Source organism: Magallana gigas, chromosome 3 (assembly GCF_963853765.1).
Source record: "Magallana gigas chromosome 3, xbMagGiga1.1, whole genome shotgun sequence".
In the NCBI taxonomy this organism is placed as follows: domain Eukaryota; kingdom Metazoa; phylum Mollusca; class Bivalvia; order Ostreida; family Ostreidae; genus Magallana; species Magallana gigas.
Genome location: NC_088855.1, coordinates 59,683,645 through 59,705,003, shown reverse-complemented (window position 1 = coordinate 59,705,003; position 21,359 = coordinate 59,683,645). Strand labels below are relative to the sequence as shown.

The following is a 21,359-nucleotide window of genomic DNA, read 5'->3' as shown; positions in this document are numbered from 1 at the left end:
ACAAAATACTATTATTCCTCTCTGGTGTCCCTGCAACCCTTCTTTCCATCTTTCATGTATCTTTTGTTATTGTAGTAGGAAAGGAGGAATGGGCATATAAATACAAGGAAATATAGAGCGGCAATAGTGAGAATCAAACCCGGAACCCCTGCAGCTCTACTGAGGAGTTCTACCACAGAGATGTCCAGATCGATATCCACGGTCCATATAGCCCCAACTACTACACTCCTCCCTCCTTAAATGGTTTTTGACTCTGAAGACAGAACAGAAGTTCACCTTGCCAGGACTTATTTATTCATATTGCCTGAATAAGGACGGCCACAAACCATCTGTAGTAGGGGTGAGCATACAGATACATCCTAAATATATACCTGGACCGTGAATCGAACCAACACCCCTGCAACTCTAGTCAGGAGCTCTACCACTGAAATGCCCAGGTCGATATACACGGTCCATATAGCCCCAGCTACTACATTCCTCCCTCCTTAAATGGTCTTTAACCCTGAAGACACAATTAACACAAGTTCAGCTTGCCGGGACTTATTCATATTGCCTGAATAAGGACGGCCACGAACCATATGTAGTAGGAATGGGCATATAATTACATTTTAAATACTAGTATATTGCTGGATCGGGAATCGAACCAGGACACCTGCAACTCTAGTCAGGAGCTATACTACTAAAGTAGCAAGGATTGGTTTGGGATAAAGTACCAGGTCAATATTTTTTTTAAAAAGTAAGAGTTGGTCTATAGAGTCCCAAGTAATATAAAATACGAGCAAGTCCCTCGATCCCATTTTGTTTACTGTATAGTTCACTCCCCTTTCTTGTACCAGCATGGGGTTATTCTCTTTGAAGAAGTGGATGTAGGCTATGCCTGTCCACTTCAATGTAATGTCCCTTCCTCTGTAACCTACATACCCACTTTTCCTTTCCGGTACTTTGTAGGCTTAAACTTTCAAGCCAGCTACACTCCACATTGTAAAAAACACTGAGCAGATTACTGTCTTTTTTTTCCTTTTATTAATTATTAGTCACACACGTAGGTCTAAGAAGTTAGTTTAATATCTATTTCAATGATAAAAATCATTAATAATAATAAAAATTCATATCTAACTGAGTTATTTGTGAAAATAATAGACCACTGTTACCAGAACAGAGTACTATGTGCTGCCTGTCTTTCACTCTGTGCTGTTGTTCTATTAATACTGTGTCGATTTTGGTTTGTCTCTACTCTCTGCTATTTTGGTTCCATTGACACTGGGTTAGGGTTAGAACACTAGGCTAATTCAGGGTTTATTTTTACTCTGTGATGTTATTGGTTCCTGTCATTTTGTACATTTTGGTTTCACTCTTTGAGGAAATGTTTCACCGACTCGGGTATCCTGATCTGTTATTGCTGTTTACAAAGACTGTGCTGTTAAAGAGTTCTATTTGTCTTTTTATTGAAACTTTCTCTATTTACCAGTAGTGTCTGTCTTTCCATCCTTTTCTGCCGTGTTTTCTGTAGGTTTATTGATTTTACCGTAGGCCCTGTGGACCGGGTATTTCTCCCTGTTTAGCTGGAACTTCTGTAGCACTGCTGTGGGTAGGTCTATGTGACATCTCTCGGCCAGTCTGACCAGGCTGAGTAAAACGTCACTCATCTCCTGGCCGACGTGATCTCTCTCCTCCTCACTGAATTCTGTAATAGGTCCACTGACATACATAATACAAGTTTATACTAACAGTGTGTTGAACAATAATTCTTCATTGGGTATATAATTACAAAATACTGATCATTAGTCAAGTAAAAAAATAGTCAACATTACAGAATTAAAAAAAAAAATCTCAAAAGTTAAAACTTGTAGCCTTACCAGGAAGACCAACTTCTACATGTCCTTTAAATCGACTGTAAAATTAAAAGCAAACAATGTATGTATTTATAAAATTGGTGTTCTGCTGAAAAAAAGGAACTCCAAAGAGAACGCATCAAAACTGTTTATATATTGATCAATCATTACTCTGAGAGCCACTCTATTCATTTCAGATTTCTTTAAGTTTCAGTTTTCACATTACAACTTTTACAGCTCCATAAAAACTCACAAGATTTCTGCCAGCTCCCCGACTTCCCCCACCATGTCAAAGAGAACATCTCTGGGTGGATGAAACTGGTCCCAGTTCCTTTCTCTACAGAACACGGCTTGTATTTCACGTCTGAAATATATGTTATAGCACACTGTTCAGGTCTGGGGTGTTCTTCCAGCCTAAATTATTTACATATCGATAAAACTTACAACAGATTTCTAGCTGTTCTAGTACAATGCAACACTGATTTATGTGAACAGCTGGTGAAGCCTCGGGAGAAGACTCACGACATCTGACAATATTTATATTCATATTGATCGTTTTAATAAATGAGAAAAAGGTTTGGTTGTATCCTTTATATCTAATGCATTCCATCAGTACATACATTTTCTCAAGTGTTTGGTCACTGCTGAATTTATAGCCGGTCTCGTTTTCCTTGTTATTCATTGTAAAGCGAAAGTAGAAAGTAAACCACGAACACGTGCATTTTTAAACCCCGATCCCGATGATTGTTGGGTACATCTTCCCCAAATCTATTAAACCCGCCAAAATGTTTCCTAATCGAAAGCATATACATATGTATTACCAAGTACTGAGTATTCTAAATTATGAATTCATATGACTGCAATATATGGTGGGTAAAGTTATCATAGACTTAAGATAAGCGTCGGAACCGGGGAGGGGGAGTATATGTATACTAGCCCCCCCCCCCCCCCCCCCCCCCCCCCCCCTTAGGATTTTCATGATTTTGGGATTTAGCCTTTTTTTTCTTGTCAAGATTTCAGATCAGTCCAGTCTAGCCCCCACTTTCAATTTGCTTCCGACTATAGAGTTTGTTTTAAAAGGATCAGATGCAGGGTTTTAGCAGAGACATAAATAACATTCTTTATTTAATTCTTTGGTTTTTGTATTATTCACCATTATGTAAGTTATTCCACCGGAAGAGTTTTCTTGATGTGCGCATGAAATGAATTGACAATGATATGGCGCTGACCAAGTTGTTCTGAACATGCATGATTTTCTTTTTTTTTCATAGGTCCTGGTTCATCTCTAATTTTCTTAATTGCAATTAAAATTATCTCCATTTGTTGCCACTATTCAAGGCGTGTATAATTTTTTAAAAATATTTTGCTAAATGCTATAATATATCAGATTATGTGGTTTAATTTTAAATCTTAAAAGAAAAGCAAGTCAATCTATCAATCACAAGTAAAAAGGAACAATTGAACATAAAACTTTATTTACAACATCAAACATTAAAACAAAATCAACGTTTAAATCAGTTTGGCTGAGAGAAAAATTGGACCCTGTAATAAACAATGGCTGTGTCTGGGTGCCTAAGTGTCTGTCCGTCCATGCTCCTAAATCTTAATCTCCACACAGACACCAGTGAGGAACTCTCAATGACACTGGGCCCAGTTGACAGCCAGTCTTTTTTATAAAATGTACACATAGTTAAACCCATGTGTACTAAATGTAGCCACATGCACGCATACATGCTGTATGCTCTTTGGCTAAGAAATATTGTTGTCTCATTCATTTACTGGTCCCCACTGGGGAGTGCCTTCCCAGCATCCTCTGCCACGTACGCGGTATATTTCTTGTTGTTACCGTACGCCTTATTGACGGGGTATTTCTGTGCGTTGTGTTCTATTTTCTGCAGCACGGCGGAGGGTAGGTCAATAAGACACCTGTCTGCCAGCCTCACTAAGTAAATCAGAATGTCACTCATCTCCTGGCCCACGTGATCTCTCTCCTCCTGACTGAAGTCTGTAGTTAAACAATTTACATGTTTACATACACTTGCTATTGGATGTGGTTCAACAATCTGAAGTTGATATTAATATGGAATATTGTAACATTATTAATAACTTCTACATAGTGTGTGAGCACTGGAGAGCAAAACATCATTTGCAGTAAGGGTTTTCAAAATTAAAGTAATACACAGTTTTAATACATTATTTGGCAATTAATGAAAAATTAAAATATTAAACATTTGTTTTAAAATTTTACAAAAAAACAAAACAAAACATTTAATGCACTAGGATTAATTGTTTGCTTAATAGATAATGTAGATTGATCCATGCATGTAACATCGTATACAGCTTGTAATCTTACCCGGAAGTCCTACATCAACCTCTCCTTTCCACTGACTGTAAAACAGAAACAAAACAAAGCAACATGAAAATAGCTCAGCTTTCATTTAACCATGCACGGGGCCATATTTTTTTCAGAGAATCCGTTGAACAATTTCTTCGCCGAGAGAAACGAAATGGTCTCTGCTCTTAACCTTTTTCCAGTTATTTCAATTTTACAATTTGAATTTAATAAGTTGATTTCCAAAAAACTCACAAGATTTCTGCTAGCTCCCCAACCTCTCCGACCAGGGCCAGTAGTACATTCCTGGGTGTATGAAACTGGTCCCAGTTCCTCTCCCTACAGAACACAGCTTGCATTTCTCGTCTGAAACATCACCGTAAAGTATATTTACAACTAGCTATCTGGACATAAAGTACATGCCCAAGATCGGTAAATACATGTGTATACAATATAAGGGTACAGTATATATACATGTATCAGTTATAAAGAGTTCATAGTAAATAAGTTACATTTTCTCAAGAGATGGGTCCTCACTAAATCGGAATTCGTCCTTCAATTTAGAATTCGCAGAATCCGTCCCATCAGATGTATCTACGTTCGATATTTTCTGTTTCTTTGATTCACTCATGTTGTGCGATCAAAAGTGAAACTAGAAATGAACACGTGTTTTCACCATAATATTGACCCCGATCCCGATGTAATATATGTGTAAATATTACACTGGAGGCACTGCCGTTTCTTTCTTGAGTTAATCTGACTCAGGTTGGCTTTTGAAAGAAACTGGTACAAAAAGTGGTGTATACTTGTAATATCAGAGTGAGACTGATAAAGAACTCAATCATAGTCCACGAATGACATAGCAGCAACTGACTCATCCTAAGTATGAAAACTACTACCGATATGTTTGTAAGTAAACTTCTTACGGACTATACGTGTATATTTCAATGAGTGAAATGCAATTCTATGTTTATGAAAGTTTTATTCTCTCTTCAAAGGATGTACTTCATATTCTAGAGAAAAAAAAGTCCTTAAAGCTTAGAAATAGCTTAAAAATTAAAAAATAAATAAATAAAAAAGGACTGGAACAAAAGCAGCTTAAATATTTGTTTCTTTTTCCGAGTCATTAATCCGTAGCGTTAAAATCCCAATCGTTCTAAAATATTTTGATGATTCAATTCTTCAATGTACATGTAGTTAACAAAATAATGAATATTTTTCATTGCACTTTCAACGACTTGTCCCTATCCATACATTTGTCTATATAAAAATAAAATGTATGTCCCTTAATTCAAAACAATGCAGTTTTAATCTCTGTAAAGCTTATCGGTTTGTAATGATAATCAGAAAGAAGACTTGTCTATAGTGATAGGGACACGACCTATAAAATCAAAGTACTGGCATGTTTATATTTTCCGTTTTTGAGATGATACAAATCATACAAATTGAAACCGATAATTGAAATTCATTCAGTTGACTAACAACTAAATAATTGAATAAAAACAAATAAAAGAACCCCGAGTGCATTCCATTTTACTAACACAGCATCATCAACACATATTAAATGCATATGATCAATTTCCTTTTACTTCATCTTTGATTCCATGAAAATGTATAAGAATTTTGCAGACTAAGACACTGTGTATTATATTCCACCATATGTTACAGCAGTACTTGTTCTGTACCAGTACTTGTATAATGAGACACGTCAAGGACACGGGTACACATGAAGGTCAACAGTTATGGATACCCGCACATTTATCACAACACAATGGCGGGTCGCCAAGCATGGCCGACGCACGCCAATAAATCCATGCTCGAATTTTTGTCTGTTCACAATTTATGTGTGTCTAATTGTCCAGGATATTCGTCAGCTCTTCCGTTTGTAAAACATTTTACAGACAACGTCATTCACTATTAGAGTCTGTAAAAAAGGGAGAAAGGTACATGTAGAAATTTAATATTGAAATTTTTTAGCAGAAAACAAGTCAGTCGAAATAATTTAGAAATAATTAATTAAAAGTAGAAAAATGTACAAATAATTAATTAAAAGAACAAATAATGTAAAAATGACTAACTGAAAGTAGAAATAAAATATTTTTGTTATTTTTTTTTTTTTAGAAATAATGTATTCACATGTAGAACTGGTAATGTAAAAATGAGTAGAGTAGAATTAATGTAATTAAAACACAGTAAAATAAATTAAGTTGATATAAATAGAAATGCATGTATACATCTGTGTCCGGCCAGGATAAATCGGAATACAATGAAGTAATACGATATGTATATATACATGTATTCATTAAATCTGTTCACTTTGATTAAGAACCATCTAGACGCACTCGAATATATTAAAAAAAAAATACAAATATTGATCATAGTTACTCCCTGATGATATTCATGCATGGGTAAACAGCGGGAATTTAGATAGATTTTATCTCTATTCTTCAGCCAAATGAATGAGAAAATAACTCTAATTTTTGTTTACATGCACTTTTCTGGAGGTCACTACTAAGATAGGAAAATGAAGCCTCGGAAATTTATTGTTATCGGTCACAACTTGCATTCCGTCGATTTTCTTTTGTTTTCTGCGATGAAAGGCGTCACAATAGTAGACCAAACACTGTACCATTAAGTTTATGCAGCACATCTTCTGAAAATCTTTTTCGACATTCATAACCATTAAGTTTAAACAATTTGTATTTGCTAGAATGAAGAATTTTTTTCCCTATTGAACCGCCTCCAAAAAATAAGTCTACGAATATATTTCATTGCAAACATCAAAAATTACATGTACATCTTACATGTACATCTTACGTGTAAGAAAATTGTGTGAGTTAGAAATTAATGTCAGATTTCCCATTACAAATCTCCGTGACATTTCTCGTTTTTGTCAATTTTAATGGAAAATAGAAAACGCTGACATGTCAGTGAAAAATATATACTATTTTCATTTCCTTTAAATCAGTTTTAGTTGTATTTCTTTGACAGGTGTGTGTATATATTTTCTGCGTTAAAAAATCGTGCAAATATGACGGAAACGGTGGCATTTACTGTGTATGGTTAAATTCTTATTCAACAATCGATCATCTGTGTCATTAAGAGCTGATTACTAGTAATTATACATTAAAGAAACGCCTGTATATATAGCTTGTACAGAATAAGACCTAAATCAAACTGGGACCGCCCAGACGGGTCACCTACCATGACCAGCTGACCCTCCACAAGTTCCCGGATGACGCGGGTTGGCAGCGCCTTGGAGCCTGGGGTCGGCTCAGAAACCGTGACCAGCTGATTTTTGTCCCACGTGTGTACCTCCTGAACAAAACACAAAGAAAGCAGACGTCAGCGCGGAAGTTCACAAAGTACTCGGCAGTTTAAATCATTCCATTCTGTCGACAGCTCAGGAAAATTAATCTACTCTCTGCATGAATGTTGAATGACTCATGCTGTTTACAAATGTACATTCATTGCAGGATAAGAACTAATTCAATTGTTTTCTTTGTTCGCTCTGTAAAATTTTCAAAGTTTCACTTTCAGATTGTAAATCTAATGTTCAATCAAATAAAAAAATACCCCCCCCCCCCCTAACAATTCATACCTTCATTGGGTTATGCATTAGGTCCGTGATAAAGATTTCCGTGCCCAGGGGCGCCTTGTGGTCTGTGTTTTTGGGACCTTTGTTTTGTATCCTCAGTTGTCCATCCTCCATAGATATCACCATAGTAACGTACAAACTAGCGGCTTGGGCAAGCTTCCGAAGGATGAAGTTCACGCCTAGCCACAATAAAAAAGAAAATAGAAATGATGGATAAAAATTCATTCCATACATGACGTTTTTTAAGATTTGAATTATATTCTGAAAGAACAATTAAGAACATAAACGTTCTTTATGAAATCAAAATTTCTCTATTACCTATATTAGTTTTTAACAGAATCAACTTAAAAATTCCAATTCTGATAAAAAAAAAATATCACGTGGATATTTTTTATTTCAGTTAAAGCTCGATACGCATGAAAAATATAAATATAGACACCTGTATTTTGATAAATAGAAAAGATACTAAACAAAGACAGAGATACATATTTATACTTTAAGATCAAAACTTCGACCGTCCCCGCGAGTCTCTTACCGCACTCCTTCAGGTATCCGTCCAGATTCTCGTTCCTATACAGGGCCCACACTCCGACTATCGTATCCTCTATCCCAGCCACCTCCATTACCGCCAGATTGCACGTGCGTATGCCCGTGTTCTCAGCTGTGCTACTACTGTACGCTTAGATCCTGGATGACGTCATTAACGATCAGGCGATCTCACTTTTCCGTCCTATTTCTCACAGGTAAAAAGACTAGTTCCTCAAGAGTGATTCATCAGGGCCTAGAGAAAAACTATATTTATCACTTCATGTATATTTAAAACTGATAAATGATTAAAGATAAATTTTGTATTAATCAGTTGTAAGTATATGTAATTATCTTATGCGTAATCATGATCAGTTTAAAACCTTAACTATTTGTTAAATCCAAAATGAGGTTTAGAATACAATTTATTTAACTACACCTTAATTAATTTGTGGTACAAGGTTATAAATATCTTTCTATTCAAATAACAAATTGATCTGAACTTATTTTCTTGCAATATAATTACAATGAGTAATGTATGGATACAAGTTCTAAACTTATGTAGCCCTCTCACTATACCATGTATACAATTATTAACACACGATTTTCCCATTCCCAATAAAATGTCATCCATGTGTATATAAGTATAAAGATTAAAAATGAACAATAAGATTTCAGTGAGCACATTAATTTTGATTCAAAAGTATATACGCAATCAAAATACCAAATTATATCAAGTCGACAAATTGTCGAAATTAAAAAAAAACAGCATAAATTACAAAAAAAAAAAAAACAACAACAAAAAACAAAACCAAAAAACGCGACAAAATAAATACATAAGATCAGCGACCCGCGTAACCTATGAAGCTAATCTAGATTTTTAAGGGTGAGTTGATATGCCAGCATTTACAATATTTAAAAGTGTTCGGTCGTTCATCAAATCACGCACGCACGCACACAACACACACTATATATAAAATTCACAAAAACGTATTACATTGAAGTACAAAAGAATTCATCTGCTGTATACTTAGTTATGCAATTTGTGCAAAACTTCACACAGTAAATAAATTTTAAATTATTAGCTTTTTCAGCGAGATAAAAGTATCGTCAGCATAGAACAAGAATACAAGATTTCAAATATAGAAAAATTTCACCTTCTCCAAGATCGGTAACACTCTCTGTACAAAACATATTTTCATACCTCAAACCTAACACCATGCATTTTAACCTAAAATACTAGCTTAGAATTCAGAAGAATACCATTAGAAAGGCATATCCCGAAATTCAGAATACTTTTATTCTATGGCGACGATTAAAGTTTATCAAAGGAATCATAAATAATCAAGAGGAAGTAATAAAGTATAAACGTTATAAACTTTGACGCTTCAGATTGACTCTAAGATTGTTATTGAATACCATTGTATAAGCTAATTTATTTGATGTTTTCATTTGTTAATCTTATTTAAACTTTGTGATAATAAATCAAAATTTGTAAAGGGATATATACATGTATTTCATCTGTAAATAAATGACAGGACATGAGTGCGCTTAAGCTGTGTTTGTCTATTTAATGACAACGTTCATTAAAGTAGCAACATATTACATGTATATCAAAAAGATATACTCTGTTGATTGTAAAAAGGCGTGCTATTACTTTTGATTGATTACAATTCGATTAAAGTAGTCTGGTCATGAATTTGGAGTAGACTTTTTATGTAACTTTTTGAAATGCATCTTGAAATTTTCTATGAAACATGGTGATAACAAAAAGTGTTCAAAATCGAAAGTCCAAAGGAAAGTTACAAAACAGCAGAGCAACTTTTGCGTTATTTATTTTCCTTAAAATTACATTGGATGGTTAGTGAGCTGTGCTGGTGTAAGATAAGATGATCTAACATTGAAAGATAATTTACAACATTTAATGATTGATCTGAAATGGCGTCGACACCACGCAGGACGCTAGCTCTGAATCTATTTTGTGCTATTGATTGATCAGTACGATCAATTTGTTTTCTGAAAAGATGATTAATTGATGCTATTTTTATATTTGTACTCACTTACGTAAATTGCCAATGTATATATTTTAAAGTATACCGTGGAATCATTAAATTTCGTGGGGGCCAATTTTCGTGGATAGCTTAAATTTTACAGGTTTTTTGGGACGTAATTTCGTGTATTCTCTTGTATTGACAAAAGGGAATGTTACTTTATTACCATCTTTTTTAATTTGTGGAGGATGTTCATTCGTGGATGAGAGGTATCCACGAATTCCACGAAAATTGAGCCACCACGAAATTTAATGATTACACAGTAGTTTATTGTATTGTACTTAAATTGAATCTTCTATTTTTTTGTCATTTTCAATTAAACAAATGGTTGTACTTTTGCAAATAACCTGCAAAATCAAAATAATTTAGTTGCTTTTTATAGAATATGTTTTTTACTTAACATGCAATTAAAAATTATTCTTGTGTATACTTTGAAATACAATGGTTTTTAAAAGCAAAGGTTCTGTTTTCTAGAAACAAAAATACAATATTACTGAACAAAATGTGAGATGATGTCTATGTATATCCTGTTTACTCTATAAATGTAATGTTATTGGACGCCAAAAGGTCAGTTATATTAAATATTGATATTTAATATTCTGCTATATTCTGCTACAAAGGAGTAACTTCCTTCTTCTTCTTTTTTTTTATCGTAAAACGCGTGGCATGATATCTGTTTTCTCATCATATCGGTAGCATAACAATTATGAAATTATAACGTTCATGTTCATTGGCAAACAAGAAATTTTATTTTCAGATACTTTCCCTTCACAATATCATTATGTTGAGTAATTAATTTGAAATCATCGCTATTGTACGATGCCCATGTATCAAATATAAATAAATTCAAACTTTTTTCCTGTATTTATGATTTTCCAAAAGTCACATCAGAATGAGGAAACAAGAGTTATTTTCCTGTTAGAGAAAATTTATGTATTACATAAAATCAAGAGGGCAAAATATAGATTTAACAGAAATACACAGGGAAGTTGTCACCAGCACATATACTGCTCTTTAAAGACATGGAGGACACAGTACATCTTTACAAGTCGGCACTGCTGGTTATTGGTGTCCATTTGTGTCTGGGCTCAGTCTTGGTGGATCCCAGTCTGTGTGGGTAAGGTTACTGGTCGATACTGTCATACAATACCACCACCAGAACATGAACAGCTGTTAACATATGTTAATCTCCATTTTCAATTTTACAGATACAATATTTGCTGCTCAAACTATATATTTGACGGGAACAGGTGCATAGGTATATACTGAACTTTGACAATTACCGAAAAATAAATTTATATAATTAAATCTGACAAAATGAACATACGATTTTATTTTCATTAGAGTGCCCGGCGGGGACTTATGGAGTGAACTGCAGTGAAGCTTGTCCGGAAGGATACTATGGACGTTTATGTAAGGACGTATGTCCATTACAGTGTGACCAAACATGTGACGTAATATCGGGAGAGTGCCCAGGTAACATGATAATAGTTAATATTTAAGTCTGGAAGCTCGGGATCAACATCCTTTTCCAAAAGTTGCTGAATAGGAGTAGGTTGAAAAATTGTATGGGAGAATTTTTTTTAAATTATATGCTGTAAAGTTCTTGCATCCGCCTTAAATATATATGAAATTTCATTAACGGATAGACAAGTTAATTGTGTTTTACATTAATTTTAATCTGGCGTCTATATTTTCTATTGATGGGGCCGGATTAAAAGCAGGGTGTTATCAGTAGGCACTATACATATAATTTGTATTTTTTTTTAAAATCGTGTTTTTAATCTCAAGTGAGTTATTGTATGTGTATTGTTCATTTTAATGAGCGGAAATGCCACCAAAAAATAATAAGCGGAATTGCAGACACCACGAGGGGAAGGGATCAAGGTCAAAGAGGTCAAGACCCGAGCGATCAGCTCCATCCACTGACGATCAGGCATCTCAGGAACCAGGTCCATCACGAAGCAGGGAATGCGCCATCGCAATAGAAAGTGAAGATGTGGCAACCGTGAACCAAAGTTTGCCCCCAACACCTGTTCCTGCTTTAGCTATTCAATCAGGTACAAGCATTGGTGTTGAAAGTCAATACGTCGATAGCATTCATACATTGTTATCTAGCAATGTCTCTAACTCATTGAAATCAAAAATTATCAGTTCGTCATACATTGACATTAGCTTATTGCTTGATAATACTTCTCTGACGGAATCTTCAGAGAAAAGAATATTTTTTAATGATAAGGGTGAGTTGGTCACAAGAGAGGTAGTTAGGCCCAGCATAAAGATTCAATCTATCAGTAGATGGACAGATGCATTTTTAGTTTATGCAAGTATCTATGCTTCGGCCCATCCAGAATCTTTTCAAGGTCTTCTGAAATATTTGCATGACATTAGACTAGGGGCATCAAGATGTGGGGAGGGAGATTTGGGCTGGAAGAAATATGATGAACAATTTAGACTTCGCCGCAGTATCGATCCCACCAAACAATGGTCTAAAGTAGACTATGAGTTATGGTTGATGTTTATGACATCATCTCCGCAATCTAAAGTTACACTTAGCCCAAATAGCCCAGCATTTAACAAGTGCTATAATTTCAATTTCAAGGGAATTTGTGACAGACCGTCTTGTCAGTACATGCATAAGTGTATAAGATGTTCAGGGGCTCATCCACAATACCAGTGTCCCCTTTCTAACCATGTGTTCAAGGCCACAAATCGCCCCAGGGCACCATTGCAGGGACAATCCCAGTTTAGACCCCCTGTGTCACACCCAACACAAACCCCAAGACCACAAAGATATATGGGCCCTAGGAACTTCCCCTATTAGAACTAAAGTGTTAGATGAGTATTTACAATCATACCCAGACAAATATGCTGCTAATTATTTAAAAAATGGTTTTTCCAAAGGTTTTGAAATTAATTATACTGGCCCAAGGTTTCATGTGTATTCAAAAAATCTCAAGTCTGCAACTGAACACCATGATCATTTGATGGATAAGATAAGTAAAGAAATTAAGCTGGGCAGGATTATGGGTCCTTTTGACCAACTGCCTATTTCCAACCTTCACATTTCGCCAGTTGGCATTGTTCCAAAATCGGATGGGGGGTGGCGAATGATAACTCATTTATCCTACCCTAGTGATCGTGGGATCAATGACTTTATAGATCCAGATTTATGTACAGTTCAATATGCATCTTTTGATGGTGTAGTTGACATGATTGCCAGTTTGGGAAGGGGTGCCTTGATAGGGAAGATGGATGTTAAAAGTGCATTTCGTTTAATTCCTATCTATCCAGGGGATTTTGATTTGTTAGGCTTCTCGGTAGATGGCTCATATTACATAGACAAATGTCTTCCCATGGGATGTTCTATAAGTTGCAAAATTTGGGAAACATTCGCAACTTTTCTACATTGGCTGACACAGTTTAAGTCTGGGCTGAATACCTTAGATCATTATTTGGATGATTTCATTTTTGCAGGAAGGTGTGGAAGTCAAGAATGTGCAATACTTATGTCTACTTTTAGTCACTTAGCTAAAGAAATAGGGGTACCACTAGCTCATGATAAAACTTCAGGCCCAACAACTAAGTTAATATTTCTAGGTTTTGAAATAGATACATTGGAGATGATTATTAGGATCCCAGAAGCAAAGGTAAATATCCTTAGGAACCTAATTGAGAGCTTTTTAGGTAGAGAAAAGGTTAGGTTGCAAGAAATGCAATCATTAGTTGGAATGCTGAATTTTTTCTCAAAGGCAATCAGGTCTAGTAGAGCCTTTATTCGAAGAATGTATGATGCATTTAGAGGGGTTTTTAAGCCACACCATCACATAAGATTATCAGTTGGAATTAAAAGTGACCTTAAAATGTGGCTTGTGTTCTTAGACCACTTCAATGGGGTAGCATATTTTCCTGATACTGTATGGGAAGATTCTAGCATTTTGCAATTATTTACAGATAGTGCAGGCTCAGGTCATTTAGGTTGTGGGGGTTACTTTAGGGGGAGTTGGTTTTTTCTACAGTGGCCAGCTCATTGGAACAACCAAGACATTTTGAGGGACATGACTTTTTTAGAGCTCATACCTGTAGTATTAGCAATAGAGTTATGGGGAATTAGGTTGCAACACAAAAAGGTTCAGTTCCATGTGGATAACCTTTCACTAGTAAGTGTCATCAATACCCAATCTTCCAAATCAAAAAGAGTTATGGAATTGGTAAGACATTTGGTTTTTAGACTTATGATGAACAATGTTATATTTAGGGCAAAACACATATTTAGCTTGGATAACAAAGTTGCAGATTCTTTGTCTCGCAAACAGTGGTACCGCTTCAAGAGGTTGGCACCAGAGGCACACACCAGACCAGACCCAATTCCATTAGAATTAGTCAACATGATTTACAGATTCAAATGAACAAATTGTTAGATGCTTCAATCTCCAGCAACACCAAGACATCTTATGAAACAGGGCTAAGATCATTTTTTAATTTCCGGAGAGAATTTGGGTACGAGATTTTATGGCCCCCACCACTCAGGGACGTTGTTCAATTTGTTTCTTATTTGTCACTTAAGAAATGTTCTTATGCTACGGCTAGGTCTTACTTATCATCCATTAGTTTTCAATGCAAAGTTCAAAATTTGGTTGATGAAACAAAAAACTTCCTTGTTCTGAAGGTTCTTGAAGGTATGAGAAGAATTGGTAGGTCTGCTGATGCAAGGTTACCTATAACCTTGGAATTACTCAAACAACTTGTGGAGACTTTACCAGGTATTTGTCATGATACCTATGAAACAAAGTTGTTTCGAGCTGCATATTTATTAGCTTTCTTTGGTTTTCTCAGAATAGGGGAATTTGCATTGTCTACTGGTAATGGTGTTCATTCAATATTGCAAGTGACAGATGTACAGTTTCAAGCTAATTACTCCAAGCTCTTGGTACTCATAAAAAGCTCAAAAACTGATCAGGATAGGAAGGGTGTTTCTCTGGTCATTGATAGAATTGAGGGAATTTTGTGTCCAGTAGCAGGTTTGATTGATTATCTTGCTGTTCGACCAAAAATTAAAGGCCCATTGTTCATTCATTTGGGAAAGAACCCTCTTACTAGGTATCAGTTCTCAGCTATTTTAGAAAAAGCACTTCATGCTCTTGGAGTTGAGGGACATTATAGGGCCCATTCGTTTCGTATAGGGGCAGCCACTTTAGCATTTGAGGCTGGGTGCACACAGGATATTATAATGGAAGCAGGCCGTTGGAAGTCTAGGGCATATAGGACATACATAAGATGTCCTATTGGGCAGATGTTAGGAACAAATAAGATGTAATTTTTAAAAGTAATCAGGTTCAATACTTATTCTTGCTGGAATTGTAGAGGTCCCTGAAGTTACAGTGTGGTGTGTGGGCTCATCTATTATCAAGAATGCTATGATGGCATCAGTATGCAGACCGGGGGGATCAAATCTAGGACTGGATAGATTGAATATGAATATTTGGTGGCAAGGATATTCAGGTTTGAAGTTTTTGGAGCTGAAAAGAAAGCTCTTTTTTCTAACACAATATGAAGAATCACCAGACTACTTAATTATTCACTGTGGGGTGAATGATATTGGGGCTATTGATCTGTTTTCATTAATTCAAAAAATTAAAACCCACTTACAATTTATTAAAGTTCAATTTCCACAGTCCACACTTGTTTGGTCACAGATGCTTCCACGAATTAAATGGAGGTATTCTAATGATAACAAAGCAATGGAGAGATGCCGTCTCAAGGCCAATAGGGTAGCTGCCTCATCAGTTTTAAAATTGGGGGGTTGTTACATTAAGCACCCTGATCTGTTGAGAAACATGTCCCAATTTCTGATGCCTGATGGCGTCCATCTCAACGAGTTAGGAAATAAGCTCTTCCTCAATAATTTCCAAGGGGGATTAGAATTCTTCCAGTCGCAACTGGGGCAGGTATATCCTTAAAACTTGTTCCAGAGAACATTGGTTCGTGGGGGCTTTTTTCAGTTGCTTGGGTGCTCCCCCATGTGTGGGATGACTGCGAACTCTCCTTTAATTGTTCGCTGTCATGTGGCGCTTGCGCACACCAAAGCAACTGAGGCCTATGTAAGCTTTGTATTATTGTGAAGTTGTCACCATTGAACTGTGAAGGGGGGTAAAATGCTAAACCATTTTGTTTGTAAAATATTTGCTTGATGTGGATTCACATTGTTTTGTGCATATAACTTACATTTAAATAAGTAACCACCCGCGGTTTACCCGGGGTGGCCATTTAACATATGTTGTGTGTTGTATAAATTTTGATGCATTTGTTGATTTTGTGTGGGTTTGCCCAAAAGTTGTGTGTTTATTGGCATCCCACAAAGTAATATGCCACGGCCAATGTTCGCCAAATAAAACTATAAAATCACATATCTTGTTCTTATTTCCTTGTATAAATAATACCATCTATTTTATGCATATAAAATCGATGACTTTATTTTACGGGAAAGGGTTATCTTAATTTTGGTCGGGATCGGCCTGCGGCCTTCTTTTATTATTTAAGTCTGGAAGCTCGGGATCAACATCCTTTTCCAAAAGTTGCTGAATAGGAGTAGGTTGAAAAATTGTATGGGAGAATTTTTTTTAAATTATATGCTGTAAAGTTCTTGCATCCGCCTTAAATATCCCGCCCACCCTTTCCCAATTTGTTTAGGAAATAAAGTTTTCAATGCAGATATATGCTTGTTTTTTTGTTTTTTTGCTGCTGGCTTTTCCTTTGATTTTGCAGATTATAACATTGGAAGGCGTATCTATTGGTTCTTTTCAAGAAATGTCGTGGCATAAGCACTGATGTGGCGCTTGCGCACACCAAAGCAACTGAGGCCTATGTAAGCTTTGTATTATTGTGAAGTTGTCACCATTGAACTGTGAAGGGGGGTAAAATGCTAAACCATTTTGTTTGTAAAATATTTGCTTGATGTGGATTCACATTGTTTTGTGCATATAACTTACATTTAAATAAGTAACCACCCGCGGTTTACCCGGGGTGGCCATTTAACATATGTTGTGTGTTGTATAAATTTTGATGCATTTGTTGATTTTGTGTGGGTTTGCCCAAAAGTTGTGTGTTTATTGGCATCCCACAAAGTAATATGCCACGGCCAATGTTCGCCAAATAAAACTATAAAATCACATATCTTGTTCTTATTTCCTTGTATAAATAATCAAGAGGAAGTAATAAAGTATAAACGTTATAAACTTTGACGCTTCAGATTGACTCTAAGATTGTTATTGAATACCATTGTATAAGCTAATTTATTTGATGTTTTCATTTGTTAATCTTATTTAAACTTTGTGATAATAAATCAAAATTTGTAAAGGGATATATACATGTATTTCATCTGTAAATAAATGACAGGACATGAGTGCGCTTAAGCTGTGTTTGTCTATTTAATGACAACGTTCATTAAAGTAGCAACATATTACATGTATATCAAAAAGATATACTCTGTTGATTGTAAAAAGGCGTGCTATTACTTTTGATTGATTACAATTCGATTAAAGTAGTCTGGTCATGAATTTGGAGTAGACTTTTTATGTAACTTTTTGAAATGCATCTTGAAATTTTCTATGAAACATGGTGATAACAAAAAGTGTTCAAAATCGAAAGTCCAAAGGAAAGTTACAAAACAGCAGAGCAACTTTTGCGTTATTTATTTTCCTTAAAATTACATTGGATGGTTAGTGAGCTGTGCTGGTGTAAGATAAGATGATCTAACATTGAAAGATAATTTACAACATTTAATGATTGATCTGAAATGGCGTCGACACCACGCAGGACGCTAGCTCTGAATCTATTTTGTGCTATTGATTGATCAGTACGATCAATTTGTTTTCTGAAAAGATGATTAATTGATGCTATTTTTATATTTGTACTCACTTACGTAAATTGCCAATGTATATATTTTAAAGTATACCGTGGAATCATTAAATTTCGTGGGGGCCAATTTTCGTGGATAGCTTAAATTTTACAGGTTTTTTGGGACGTAATTTCGTGTATTCTCTTGTATTGACAAAAGGGAATGTTACTTTATTACCATCTTTTTTAATTTGTGGAGGATGTTCATTCGTGGATGAGAGGTATCCACGAATTCCACGAAAATTGAGCCACCACGAAATTTAATGATTACACAGTAGTTTATTGTATTGTACTTAAATTGAATCTTCTATTTTTTTGTCATTTTCAATTAAACAAATGGTTGTACTTTTGCAAATAACCTGCAAAATCAAAATAATTTAGTTGCTTTTTATAGAATATGTTTTTTACTTAACATGCAATTAAAAATTATTCTTGTGTATACTTTGAAATACAATGGTTTTTAAAAGCAAAGGTTCTGTTTTCTAGAAACAAAAATACAATATTACTGAACAAAATGTGAGATGATGTCTATGTATATCCTGTTTACTCTATAAATGTAATGTTATTGGACGCCAAAAGGTCAGTTATATTAAATATTGATATTTAATATTCTGCTATATTCTGCTACAAAGGAGTAACTTCCTTCTTCTTCTTTTTTTTTATCGTAAAACGCGTGGCATGATATCTGTTTTCTCATCATATCGGTAGCATAACAATTATGAAATTATAACGTTCATGTTCATTGGCAAACAAGAAATTTTATTTTCAGATACTTTCCCTTCACAATATCATTATGTTGAGTAATTAATTTGAAATCATCGCTATTGTACGATGCCCATGTATCAAATATAAATAAATTCAAACTTTTTTCCTGTATTTATGATTTTCCAAAAGTCACATCAGAATGAGGAAACAAGAGTTATTTTCCTGTTAGAGAAAATTTATGTATTACATAAAATCAAGAGGGCAAAATATAGATTTAACAGAAATACACAGGGAAGTTGTCACCAGCACATATACTGCTCTTTAAAGACATGGAGGACACAGTACATCTTTACAAGTCGGCACTGCTGGTTATTGGTGTCCATTTGTGTCTGGGCTCAGTCTTGGTGGATCCCAGTCTGTGTGGGTAAGGTTACTGGTCGATACTGTCATACAATACCACCACCAGAACATGAACAGCTGTTAACATATGTTAATCTCCATTTTCAATTTTACAGATACAATATTTGCTGCTCAAACTATATATTTGACGGGAACAGGTGCATAGGTATATACTGAACTTTGACAATTACCGAAAAATAAATTTATATAATTAAATCTGACAAAATGAACATACGATTTTATTTTCATTAGAGTGCCCGGCGGGGACTTATGGAGTGAACTGCAGTGAAGCTTGTCCGGAAGGATACTATGGACGTTTATGTAAGGACGTATGTCCATTACAGTGTGACCAAACATGTGACGTAATATCGGGAGAGTGCCCAGGTAACATGATAATAGTTAAAACATGTTTTGGTTTTCAGAGGATCGAAATTTGAAAAGAAGCAATACAAGACATTGATAATAAGATAAATACAAATATGACATATGCGTTTTGTTTTGAATAAGTAAATAATGATGTGAATTGACAATGATATGATAAATTAATGTTTCAACAGTTATATGATGTAAGCCCATGGTTTTGTATAATGTATACATATTAATGAAAAAGATAAGGACAAAGGGTGGGAATAGTCCAGGGAATATAAAAAAGTTCTTCAGTGAAATAATAATTATGAAACAAAACTAAATTGGATACGAACAACATATACCCTACTACTGTGGAATCATTAGAATTCGTGGTGGCTCAATTTTCGTGGTATTCCTGGGTAGCCCTCCCCCACGAATATACATCCTCGACGAAAACAGATTTTGAAAGAGTAACTATTCTTACTGAAACTGAAAACCGACCAATCCACGAAATTGCATCCCCCAAGAATAAGCATAAAACCCATAATCCACGAAAATTTGCCCCCACGAATTTATATGATTCCACAGTATTTGGTTCTGCTATATGCAACACCTGTAGCAAGACTTGGTTTCCTGTCCTGTATAGACCAATCCACACTTTACAAAAGTTATGTCCCCTGGCCGCCATCTTTGGGGAAAAACCTATAGGTTTCTTACAGTAGCCTTTGTATTTTAGAGGTTTGTAACTTTTCATTTGGCAATAAAATTCCGTTTCCGTTGTGAATTTTGATTGCCCTAGGATGGGGCAACCCACACATTGAAGAAATAAATTAAATTCAAAGAAATTTTATCACAGGACGCCCAAATATTTGGTAGCCTAAAGAAGGAAAAAGTTTGGTTTTTCCCTTCTGACCTTTGGGTTGACCCCTCAAAGGTAAACAATTTTGAAAAGTGTGGATTGGACTATTTGATAGGTGTCGCGAATTTAAGATTTGATCGGTATAAGACTAATGACATTTCAATATCATAATATCATCACTAAGGTTTACGAAATATAGTTAACCAATTTACATGTACATGTACTGATAATAAGAAACCCCAAACAAATGTATAAATATAATATTCTTTTTGATAGAGTGTACGCCTGGAAAATATGGAGTCAACTGCAGTGAAGGTTGTCCCGATGGATTCTTTGGACGGTTATGCGAGAAGAAATGTCCATCAGAGTGCAACGAAACATGTGACAAAATATCGGGAGATTGTCCTGGTAAAAGCAACATTTCCTTTAATATTGCATTTTGGAACAACATATCAAGAATATAAATACCTTAAAAGAGTTTTATTTCACACAGCGTAGTTTTCAAAAGTGCATCGCATAAAACGATTGATTTTTATTAAGTATTGTGGCGGGTCTAGACGTTAGAGTAAGACAAGAGTTTTAATACATGTTTTGACTTGCGTTATACGAGACATGTTATCCTTACATCTCATTCTGTCTTTCCTTTTTCATGTTTTGCAAATATAGAGAAAATATGTGAGTGCCATTTAATGAACCACAGTACAAGTATGGATGATCTGGCAGTACAGAAGATACAACTAGAGATTGAATACCTACAACTGAAGATAAAGAAACTGAAAGGAAAGAACTGATACTGAAGGACGTTAGTCTCAAC

The 21,359-nt window shown here is 35.2% G+C and overlaps 5 protein-coding genes and 1 long non-coding RNA gene across 6 annotated transcripts; 3 read left to right on the top strand and 3 right to left on the bottom strand.

Moving 5' to 3' along the window:
* Positions 1 to 1,313: 1,313 nt before the first annotated feature.
* Positions 1,314 to 2,547, bottom strand: LOC105341436 (dCTP pyrophosphatase 1). Its single transcript, XM_011447982.4, has 4 exons — positions 2,453 to 2,547; positions 2,086 to 2,196; positions 1,857 to 1,891; positions 1,314 to 1,684 (listed from the first exon to the last, which is right to left on the bottom strand). Exons 1-4 carry the CDS (start codon positions 2,512 to 2,514, stop codon positions 1,458 to 1,460), a joined length of 435 nt encoding a protein of 144 aa, XP_011446284.3. The 5' UTR covers positions 2,515 to 2,547; the 3' UTR covers positions 1,314 to 1,457.
* A 741-nt stretch (positions 2,548 to 3,288) lies between these two features.
* Positions 3,289 to 5,160, bottom strand: LOC105341437 (dCTP pyrophosphatase 1). Its single transcript, XM_011447980.4, has 4 exons — positions 4,677 to 5,160; positions 4,420 to 4,530; positions 4,186 to 4,220; positions 3,289 to 3,837 (listed from the first exon to the last, which is right to left on the bottom strand). The coding sequence occupies exons 1-4, from the start codon at positions 4,793 to 4,795 to the stop codon at positions 3,608 to 3,610; spliced, it is 495 nt and encodes a 164-aa protein (XP_011446282.3). The 5' UTR covers positions 4,796 to 5,160; the 3' UTR covers positions 3,289 to 3,607.
* Positions 5,161 to 5,681: 521 nt separating this feature from the next.
* On the bottom strand, positions 5,682 to 8,497 carry LOC136269454 (fatty acid-binding protein, heart-like). Its single transcript, XM_011447983.4, has 4 exons — positions 8,298 to 8,497; positions 7,766 to 7,941; positions 7,369 to 7,482; positions 5,682 to 6,088 (listed from the first exon to the last, which is right to left on the bottom strand). Exons 1-4 carry the CDS (start codon positions 8,383 to 8,385, stop codon positions 6,035 to 6,037), a joined length of 432 nt encoding a protein of 143 aa, XP_011446285.3. The 5' UTR covers positions 8,386 to 8,497; the 3' UTR covers positions 5,682 to 6,034.
* Positions 8,498 to 11,281: 2,784 nt separating this feature from the next.
* LOC136274186 (uncharacterized) lies at positions 11,282 to 11,820 on the top strand. Its single transcript, XR_010712508.1, has 3 exons — positions 11,282 to 11,455; positions 11,547 to 11,596; positions 11,683 to 11,820. It is a non-coding gene; the product is annotated as an uncharacterized lncRNA (long non-coding RNA).
* A 34-nt stretch (positions 11,821 to 11,854) lies between these two features.
* Positions 11,855 to 17,507, top strand: LOC117680776 (uncharacterized). Its single transcript, XM_066080664.1, has 2 exons — positions 11,855 to 12,398; positions 14,655 to 17,507. Exons 1-2 carry the CDS (start codon positions 12,170 to 12,172, stop codon positions 15,653 to 15,655), a joined length of 1,230 nt encoding a protein of 409 aa, XP_065936736.1. The 5' UTR covers positions 11,855 to 12,169; the 3' UTR covers positions 15,656 to 17,507.
* Positions 17,508 to 19,205: 1,698 nt separating this feature from the next.
* LOC105341438 (scavenger receptor class F member 1) lies at positions 19,206 to 21,359 on the top strand. Its single transcript, XM_011447984.4, has 5 exons — positions 19,206 to 19,363; positions 19,455 to 19,504; positions 19,591 to 19,722; positions 20,822 to 20,953; positions 21,212 to 21,359. The coding sequence occupies exons 1-5, from the start codon at positions 19,269 to 19,271 to the stop codon at positions 21,334 to 21,336; spliced, it is 534 nt and encodes a 177-aa protein (XP_011446286.2). The 5' UTR covers positions 19,206 to 19,268; the 3' UTR covers positions 21,337 to 21,359.

Bases quoted from the DNA above. Each gene is read 5' to 3' on its own strand.
- LOC105341436 (XM_011447982.4), bottom strand. From the start codon at position 2,514: ATGAATAACAAGGAAAACGAGACCGGCTATAAATTCAGCAGTGACCAA. The intron at 1,892-2,085 runs GTGAGTTTTTAT...TTAATTTTACAG, and splicing joins GGGGAGCTGGCAGAAATCTT to TCGATTTAAAGGACATGTAG. The intron at 1,685-1,856 runs GTAAGGCTACAA...GACCTATTACAG, and splicing joins TGTAGAAGTTGGTCTTCCTG to AATTCAGTGAGGAGGAGAGA.
- LOC105341437 (XM_011447980.4), bottom strand. From the start codon at position 4,795: ATGAGTGAATCAAAGAAACAGAAAATATCGAACGTAGATACATCTGAT. The intron at 4,221-4,419 runs GTGAGTTTTTTG...TCTGTTTTACAG, and splicing joins GGGGAGCTAGCAGAAATCTT to TCAGTGGAAAGGAGAGGTTG. The intron at 3,838-4,185 runs GTAAGATTACAA...GTTTAACTACAG, and splicing joins GGTTGATGTAGGACTTCCGG to ACTTCAGTCAGGAGGAGAGA.
- LOC136269454 (XM_011447983.4), bottom strand. From the start codon at position 8,385: ATGGAGGTGGCTGGGATAGAGGATACGATAGTCGGAGTGTGGGCCCTG. The intron at 7,942-8,297 runs GTAAGAGACTCG...TATTGTGGCTAG, and splicing joins CGGATACCTGAAGGAGTGCG to GCGTGAACTTCATCCTTCGG. The intron at 7,483-7,765 runs GTATGAATTGTT...TGTTTTGTTCAG, and splicing joins TAATGCATAACCCAATGAAG to GAGGTACACACGTGGGACAA.
- LOC117680776 (XM_066080664.1), top strand. From the start codon at position 12,170: ATGCCACCAAAAAATAATAAGCGGAATTGCAGACACCACGAGGGGAAG. The intron at 12,399-14,654 runs GTACAAGCATTG...TCTCGCAAACAG, and splicing joins TGCTTTAGCTATTCAATCAG to TGGTACCGCTTCAAGAGGTT.
- LOC105341438 (XM_011447984.4), top strand. From the start codon at position 19,269: ATGGAGGACACAGTACATCTTTACAAGTCGGCACTGCTGGTTATTGGT. The intron at 19,364-19,454 runs GTAAGGTTACTG...TCAATTTTACAG, and splicing joins GTGGATCCCAGTCTGTGTGG to ATACAATATTTGCTGCTCAA. The intron at 20,954-21,211 runs GTAAAAGCAACA...TTGCAAATATAG, and splicing joins AATATCGGGAGATTGTCCTG to AGAAAATATGTGAGTGCCAT.